The sequence below is a fragment of the Stegastes partitus genome, unplaced genomic scaffold (assembly GCF_000690725.1).
Source record: "Stegastes partitus isolate 25-593 unplaced genomic scaffold, Stegastes_partitus-1.0.2 Scaffold1733, whole genome shotgun sequence".
Taxonomy (NCBI): Eukaryota; Metazoa; Chordata; class Actinopteri; family Pomacentridae; genus Stegastes; species Stegastes partitus.
In genome coordinates, this window is record NW_007579464.1 from 30,342 (window position 1) to 39,858 (window position 9,517).

Consider the following 9,517-nt stretch of genomic DNA (forward strand, 5'->3'; position numbering starts at 1 on the left):
TTCTTCATGGTTGTTCTGCTTTCGTAAAGGTGCAGGACTTTATACTGGAGTGAAAAATAAGGAAAAACGTGACAGGAGCAGAAAATCGAAACCGCTCGGAGTTAAAGGAGCACTGAAGTTCCATCAAGATGTGAATTGAGATGAGTCAGTCGGAGGATGAGATCATCCAGGAGTCAGTCTGGACCCGATATCAGCTCATTATTGTGCGCATTAATAAATAAACAAACCGCCACATTCATCATCCTCTTCCTGCTATAATTCACGTAGGAAGTCGGCGGCTGTGAGCTGGTGAGTCACTGTGATGCTGTCGGTTGGAGGACGAAACAGATGACTAATCACACTCACACACGCCGACAACTTCTCAGATGGATGTAAGATCTGTGCAAAAACGTGACCTGCAGAGCAAACATGCACTTTATGGATGTAGAAGTGATGCTGCGCTTTCAGGGTTTCGTGAAGCTTCCCGGCAACAGTCCAGCTTCAGACGTGGTCTTCCTGCTTTTATCGCACGTTTATCACAGAACGGAGCAGGAACAAAGTGTATTCTGAGCTTAAAGACATTTTAAGTCCTGTGAGAGCTGCTCAGTAAATCAATGTTTTGTTGCCACCACTCAAGGATAAAGTTTGTTTGACCATTTAAATCAGCAGCACAATTAAGAGTTAATCAAGTCATCTGGTGAATATTTCTGTATTTCTTCATATCGCAAAATATATTACCGATAAAGTGTTACAATGCCAAAATGACCAAAAGAGATGCAAAATGAACACTAAAAAAACTCAAAATGACTTGAAAGGGAATAAAACTGGCTGCTAGAAACACAAAATCAACAAAAACACACATATAAAGACTAGAAAGAGATTAGAATGGACTTAAAAAATATGAACAAAATGAACATCAAAATACGCAAAAAAAACAGAAAGACATTAAAACTGACCAAAAGAGATGCAAAATGAACACAAACAGCTGAAAACAACAGCAAAGAGACACAAAATTAATCCAAACAAATACTAGAACCAAAAAAAAATTGTCAGAAAGACAGAGAAAGAACTATAAAGACGCACAAAAATACTAAAAAGAGATTAAAACTGGCCTTAAGAGGTGCAAAATGAACACAAAGACACACAGTATGACCAGAAAGAGCTTAAAACAGACTAAAAGAAACACAAATTGAACTAAATTGATACGAAAAAACATGCAAAATGGCAAAAAAAAAAAAAAGGGTGCTGAATCACTAGTTGATATATTTTCAGAAATCATAAAAACATGCAGCTGTTCTGCTCCCAGTTTGCACTGATTGTTTCAGTAGGAAATAACCAGGTTACAGGGATTTAATGTACTGAAAATACGAGAGTTTTATGTTGAGCTTGAATTGAAGGCAGCAGGTGGAGAGCAGAAAGCAGAACTAAACACTGCTTGAAGAGTTGGTACATGTCAGTCGACCACAAGGTTTGTGGTCGATTGTAGCTCTAGTTCATGTTGTATTGTCCTATAAAATTTAGAATTGTCCACATTTAGACATTACACATTTAGCAAAGAGTAAGTTGTTCCCTACAAATCCTAAGTTCTGACTTCTGATCTCAGCATTGACCAAAATGTGTAGCATCGAGTATTAAAGGTAAAATAAAACGTCTTGTCATGTCATTTGGCTCAGATATTTCCTGATCGAAATCAGTGAACTGTTCTAACTTTGGATAATATTTTATTATATTATAAAACATACCTTATTGATCACTGAGGCTCTGAGAAAGTCGTTTAAACATGTTACTGTGGCAGATGTTACCGAGCAGACTGTTCTCACCAGTTGCCGATGAAGCGAGGGTCGCTCTGGTCGATGTTGACAGCCGTCTTGGGGTCAACGTAGAAGCCGATGAGGACACCTCCCAGCAGGTAACCAGCCGCTGGTCCCAGTGCTCCCATTACATACATGATGGCTGAGGAGGGATGAGGACAAAACTTTGATTTAACCACAAAAAAAAACATCAGAAACAAGGTGACAGACGCAAACTGAGCCACACTACCGGCTTCACCCCTTTAAAAAACTGCCTTAACATCCCCCTGGAGTCGTGTTTGATCAGTGGAACTCCAATTATATTCGTGTTTTTGCTTCGGTTTGGTCTCCATCAACTGCAGACAAAAATATATTTATTTAGCTGTTAGATTTAACTGACTTTTGTTTGCTGCTGAAAATTTTTTTAACTGTCCCCAAACTGTGAACAAAAAGTAGCGACGTGTCTCCTGTGATTTCTGATTACAAAGGATGAGTGTTGTCACGACACCACAATTACAACTTTGATACCGAAACCTAAAACATCAGCTAAAGCAACAGAACACTGGGACATAAAACTTGTTGTTTTTCTCTTAATTAAAGAAGAAAATGCAGAAAATATTTTGACAGTGTCCACGAGCAGCATTTTTTATCTTTATTTTTGAAGAATTTTATGTTTATTTATGGCAAAATTTTTAAATAAAAACACATAGAATGAAGTGATTTTAGTGAAATATCTCATGTTAGTTTCCTGACTGTAAGGCAGATGAGTCGTTCAAAACTGACCGAAAAGACACAAAAGGTGGACAAATTATTTTGAAAATGTTGATGAGCATCAGTAGAGGATGACGAAAGACGACAAAAAACAAGGATGAGCGCACTTTTCTTTTTTTTCTTACAGAATTTGGTGCCAACAGTTCATTTTTAGATATTTTTTTAAATATAAAACACCGAGAATAAAGTGAATTTAATGAGACACCATGATTTAATGAAGTCTTGGCTCATTACAGATGAGCAGTTTGAGGACCGTCGGAAAGTTGAAAAGCTGATGATTCTCTCTGTTTTCAGTTTCTGGCTGACAAACTGTGTACGCTTGGCCTTATGTTTTAAGGACAACAGTCTTTTGAACCTTCAGAAAATTAAGAAATAAAAGGATGCAGGATGCTTTATGTCAGAAAAATACTCCAGATCTTATTTATAGAGGCATCTTCAACAGTCACCTGATCACCTGCTTTGGATACTTTCATGAAAGTTTTAGTCGCCCATTTGTGAAACGTATCCTCCATGAATCCGTTTCTGTATTTTCTTGTATCAAAAACAGCCACTGGTGTTTTTTCCTGGATTCTAACTCATGTTTTAAGATCTGGACGCCTCCCCTAAGGTTCATCTGCACATGATGCAAACACTTCTGTGTCAAAGTGAATCAATTATCCAAACTCAATGACATTTGCTGGACTCTCGGGCCTTATGTAACGGGTGGAACCAGAACTAATCTTGTGTACAACAGGCCATGTGTGCGGTCATGTGTCCGGATCATATGACCTCCTTTGGGCTGAGAATAAGATTTCTCCAATTAGAGGGAATTAACATCTTTAAGTCTTTGGCCGGAGTTGAAAGCAAACACAAAAATCCGGTGGCGTGACTTAAAACTCAAAGCTGCACCAGCAGACCAGCGTTACCCAACTGGAGGAGTCCTGAGAAACAACTGGGAGCTCTGGTTCCTGACAAGTGTCCAAACTGGAAGTTCATATTCAAACATTTTATGAAATTTATATTTAATTCTTTGTCTGTTTGTTTTTACATGTATCCGAGTATAATGTCCATTAGAGCAATCTGGTCACTTATTTAGTGACGTTTATCTTAGTTGTGCTTTTTTGTTGTATTCATAATGTGTTATTGAGTCTGTAATTATCAGGTTCTTCAGCTCAATTTGCTTGAAACTTTATCATAAACTACAGATTTTTAAAATGGTATCTGTGAAACCATAGCTTAATGTATGTGAGATATATATATATATATATTATAAATTGCTCATCAACCCAGTTTCAGCAGTTTATTTCTCACAATGAAATTTGAAGCTGTTTGAACAACATCTCAGGAACTATTAAAGATAAAAACCTGAAACTTTTGCTGTTTTCTCTCATCGTGGCATTGATTCAGAATCTGAAGCACTATGCTCAAAGCTGGTCATAGAGAGAGAAAAAAAAGATTTAGTGTTCAGACTGTGACTCCTGGATGGATGTAAAACTGATCTGGTTGCAGTTTTTTACCAGAAATCGAATGTGTTCTTCATCCCTAAAATGTCATGTGTCTATCTGCTGTACTGGTGAAGTTCTGAGGCTCAGAAATGATGGAAAAAGTCCAATAAAGTGATAAATGTGGACCCTCCTCTATGGACTTCAAGGACCTCAAACTCTGAAACTATTCATAGTATGAAGGTAAAACTCTGCTTCACTAAATAAAGTTACTGCAGATGAAGGATCAGCTGATTCAGAGGAGGTCAGGGGGGACTTTTAAAATTAAATACACAATTTTGTTGTTGCACTAAAACATGAAAACTGAAATCTTGCCTTTAAAATCCAAACCCATCCCCATGAAGTCCAAATATTGCAGCAGCAGCAACATTTTGGCTGCAGTTATTTTCCTGCAGAGCATCTTCACAGACTTTCTGCCTCCATCTCTCCACTGTTACATCACCCGGCTGGGATGGCCAGAGTCTGGATGATAAAACATGAGACGGGATTGAGAGCTCGGCTCTCCGAGGGGACCATCCTGGATAATCCCTCGTCCAGCCGGGGAGGAAAACCCTCTGCTGGCAGGCTGCCGTGTTACGCAACCTGATGCAGACCATCAGCAGATAAAAGATGACCAGGCTGCTGGTCAGCAGGCAGCAAACAGCTGCTGAGACATGAGGAGGCAGAAAAATCATTAAAAGCTAAACCAGGAGGCAGAAGAAGACGATATAATGTACAGAAAACTGCAAAAGATGTTTGCCTTTCAAATACTGGAAAAAATATTATAAAACATCACATTGTCGAAAAAATCGACTTATTTTGAACAGCTTTGGGCTGTTTTACTGTTACAGATATGAACTCGGAAGGACACTGAATTTTTCTTTTCTTTTCTTTCTTTCTTTCTTTCTTTTTTTTTTTTACATTTTTTCTTATTCTTAAATTTTAAATAAAATGTTAACCATAAAAAACTAATCTGTTCTTTTACAACATTTAATGTAAAATTACACTATATATTTACTTTAAATTACTGTTTTACAGATTTTACCTGTATGGTTAAATTACACATAATATCCAGTAAAATCACAAAAAAAAGTATTAATTTATATGCTAGCTAATATTGTAATGTGTGACAGTAAATTTATACAGTTTTACAGTATTTAAATTATATATTTTACAGAAATTTGCAGTTATTTGAACTTAAACATCATGTACATAAAGGACTGAAAAATGGTCAATAATTTTTTGAAATGTTAACTTTATATATTTTTCCTGTTTTTTTTTTTGAGTTACAGATATCTGTTAAATAATAGAAAAGAGGTAATAATTTACAGGTTGACTGTAAAAAAAAACCCAATAGTAGTTTATACAAATATTCATTTGTTCTTTTACAATGCGTGACCATAAAACTACACTTTTTATCTTTTTTTTTTTTACCATCAACATCTGAATGAATGAATTCTTTTTTCCGTGATTGTACAAGATTGTTTCTGTAATTTAACAAAACAGGAAAAAATAACAACAATAATCTAAATAATTATTTTCCAGGTTTCATTGCTTAACACAGTAAGGGTTCATAATAATATCTGTACAAAAATTGTACAGAAACAATTTTAAAGTTAAATGTTATAAAAGCACAAATTATGTTTTTGGTGAAAACATACATTTTTGAACAGGTAAATTTTTACTTTTTTAAAACTTTGATTTAATTGGATATTATCTCAAATTGACCAAAACAGGAAAAATCTGTAAAATAACAGTAAATTTAAAAAAAAAAAATTACTTAAAAACTGTTTAAAAACACTCTTTTTTTTTTTTTTATTGTGTACACGTAAAGGCCAAGTAAACCACAGAACAAGGAAGAGTTCAGGTGGAAACAGTACAAAGAACGAAAGCCCAGATAAAAATAGATGGAATAAAGGCAGATACGGACTCGAGGCTGCTGCTGTTGAGGCAGCAGAGTTTGTGCTGACGAAGAAAAACCTTCTTCTGGTTTCTAACCGATTTCCAGCCTCATCGTTTCTGTCCATCACTGCTGGCAGAGTGAATATCCAGCGAAGCCACCGATCCAACGGCATAACGCAGAAACTAAGATATGTGGGGCAGAAGCTCTGACAGGAACCTCCTCATCTCATCTCCATGGCTCTATTTAAATCCCTGAAAGTAAGTGTGACAGTAGAATAAACTTCCCTGTGTTCTTGTTGACATACTTGACGTGGCAGAAAAGCAGGAAATTTCATATGAAGGTCAAATCAACCACTTTGCAAAAGAGAAAATGAAAGCATTGGTTCAACAGAATCACAAGCAGTTTTCTTGCATCTACTGGCAGCAAAGTTGATGATATGTGTCAAGCTTTTAGGAAACAGTTTGGTCAGACAAAAGCTTTTTTTTCAGATGTGGTAGATTTTATATAAAACAAGCCTCACATGTTATCCAGAAAATGGTCAGCAACCATATATACCAGATATTACATCTGGACATCATGGATAACAACTTTTCTCAGTCACTTTGGTTCATTTCTCAGATCAGAACTGAAATTCTCAAAACTACTTGTCCAATCTTCACATCATCGTGTCACTTGTGCACATCAAAAAAGCAGTTTTTCGTTTCTTTGAACAAGTTCTAAATGCTTTGGTACATCCATGTCAATGATTAAGTACAATTCGCTGCTGTTTTCTACATTATCTTATGTCATCTTGATCAAAATGTATTATAATGGGTCTCTGTTGAATAGTCTCACCCCCACAACATTGAGGCATTAGTTCATCCCATAAGTCTTTACATGCAAAATTTCTCCCAGGGGAATCTTGACTTTCTCCAATGACGGGAAATGTGTGTAGCATCACATACATCAACCAATGACCAACCAGTTCTCTGAAATAGCTCAAAGGTGCATTTTCTGAACCATCAACTGGCAAGTATATAGCAAGACTGCACTGTAATTCCTACAGCACTGAATGTACAGTTTTCCCGAAGGAGGCTGTCCTATGTTCACATTTCTACTTTTGTTTTTTCTCTTTCTGCTATACAGTGCTGTCTTATTCTTTCTGTATCACAGTTACATGGTCTGTCAACAAATTACAGTACAAACAGTAAAAGCCTAAATGTGAATCTTGTCCAGTCTCTTGTAATCAATCTCCCACATACACTACGGTGTATCTCACAGTTTACAATAATTGTCATCAAAACTTCAGCCATAGTTTACATCAGAACGTCCCTCCAGAGTACACTGTTATACTGACAACACGACTAAACAATCTGACTGTCTTATCCGTACACATTGACACATGGACTCCTCATTCTGATGCCACTGACATGTTCATTGACACAGATATTTAGTTTTGAGAGATGAACTGAGGATTTTGAGCAAGTAACTGCCTTTTGCAGGTAACCCATGGTGTTTTGCTATTCGTATGAACTGTTTTGAGAAATGCACTTACTGTTTTGCAAATGTTGAGGATGATTCAAGAAATGTACCAAAGCGACTGAGAAAAACTGCAACTGACTGTCTCTTCAGGCAAACAAGCACCAAAACTGCAAATCCAATGAACTTGAATCACATTAGACTGAATCGTTGTTGCTCAATGACAGTGATACAGAAACCTGCACTGTCAGTTCATAGTATGTGTAAAGACCTTTATAAAAACCTGTTACATGTCTGAGGTCCAACGCATGAAGCTGCAATGTGACGTTTTTAGACAGTTTTCATCCTAAAGTGTCACGTGTCTATCCGCTGGACTGATGAAGTTCTGAGGTTCAGAAATGATGGAAAAAGTCCATTGAAGTGATAAATGCGGACCCTCCTCTATGGACTTCAAGGGTCTGAAAATATTCATAGTATGAAGGCAAAACTCTGCGTGCCTTCATTAAATATACTAACGGTACTGTAGATAAAGAATCAGCTGACTGTGCGGAGGTCAGGAGGAGAACCTGATTGATTTCTCATGAACCGACCAATAATCCAACATCAATACAGGTTTAAAATGCAGTCTGACGTGTTTCCTTCTAATCTAACTCACTGACCAGAAATAAAACACACTGACTCCTGAAAAACTGTCCTCCAGCGTGTTGAAGTTACTCAGTTTGCCTTCAATATGTTGCCTGTTATACAACAGTAGATGCAGCCAAGCAGTCTGATCTATTCCTGTCAGATCTGCTTTAAGAAACTCTGCTGTGAGTCATGTTTTACTGGCTGGAACAGCAGCGAGCAGGTAGATAGTCATTTTATTCTCTGTGCACATCACGTATGTGCTCATCTGTTGGTAACTGCACATTAAATTGAGATGTGAACCTCCATCAACGAGTACAAAGCCAGTAAACGCTGACTTCAGACGAACCAAAGAGCATAGATCAGGACCAGAGCTTCCAGGTTTCACGTGACCACGTTGGACTGTTGACTGTTCAATCCTCGAGGCTGCTGGGAAATGCAGTCTTTGCGGCAGATGCTCAAAAACTTTGAGATAAAAAGTAATGAAAATAAAAAAGACTTTTTAAGAAAAATCTCAAAACGTACATGTTTTCTGTGACTTCTGGTACTTTTTAATGGTCTGATAAATATATTCCATCTTAGACATTGATCTTAAAAGTTGCTCTTCTGTTTTACTTTGTTCTAGTATTTTATACTATTTTGAATTTTTACAAATTGATTTTAAAAGCTGTCCTGTCTTGCTCTTGCACATATCTCTGTTGTTTTTTGATGCTTCTGCATTTTATAATAATAGATCAGATTTATATAGTGTTTTTCTAGGCACTCAGAGACACTTAACACTGTCAATTTTATGTTGCTTTTCATTGCTTTTGCACATTTTCTGTTGCTTTTGCACATTTTCAGTTGGTTTTTGTTGCTTCTGCACATATTTTTGTTGCTTTTGCACATTTTTTGTTGATTTTGCAAATATTTTTGTTGTTTTTTTGTTACTTTTACACATTTTCAGTTGGTTTTTGCTACTTTTTCACACATTTTTTGTTGCTTCTGCACATATTTTTGTCGCTGCCTGAATGATGCACAGTGTATTTTTTGGTGTTTTTTTGCATCACAGATTTTTGCGCACTATATTTTCTATACTGTAGGTTCTGGACTGCGATTGCAGCAACTGTGACAAAGTAATTTCCTGCAAGAAGATCAATCATTTTTCTATGTATTTTTCTGTCTGTCTACAGGTTGATGGTGAACATACAGACACTTGATGTGATCGTTGCGTTTATTCGTTGTTTTGTGTCTTTTGTGCTGCTGAGTGAGGAGCTAACGTGGTGTTAGGACAGACAGACAGACGGCGCTGAGGCCAAGGTGGAAAGACAGAGGAGGGAGGCACAATGAAATGTTATGGGATGCCGGCGTTGCCATGGCAACCTGCTGACACAGCACTGTCTGGTTACAACTTCCCAGCAGGCTGCAAAGCACCAACATCCCTAAAATCTGTGTCCGGGCCTCCTGCATGCTTTAGAGTCTGTTGAACTTACTGCTGATGGCAACTGTCAGCCTGCAGCTCAACATCCTCCTCTATGGAAACAGAAATTAGA

At 37.1% G+C, this 9,517-nt stretch overlaps 1 protein-coding gene across 1 annotated transcript in view; it reads right to left on the reverse strand.

Annotated features, from left to right (window-relative positions):
- Window positions 1-9,517, reverse strand: part of LOC103372322 (solute carrier organic anion transporter family member 5A1-like) — a 46,747-nt gene that overhangs the window by 22,861 nt on the left and 14,369 nt on the right. The window contains exons 2-3 of the mRNA XM_008301931.1: window positions 1,800-1,932; window positions 264-304 (exon numbers count right to left, since the gene is read on the reverse strand). Of these exons, the coding sequence (XP_008300153.1) occupies window positions 264-304; window positions 1,800-1,932 (174 nt within the window). The remainder of the gene's footprint in view (window positions 1-263; window positions 305-1,799; window positions 1,933-9,517) is intronic.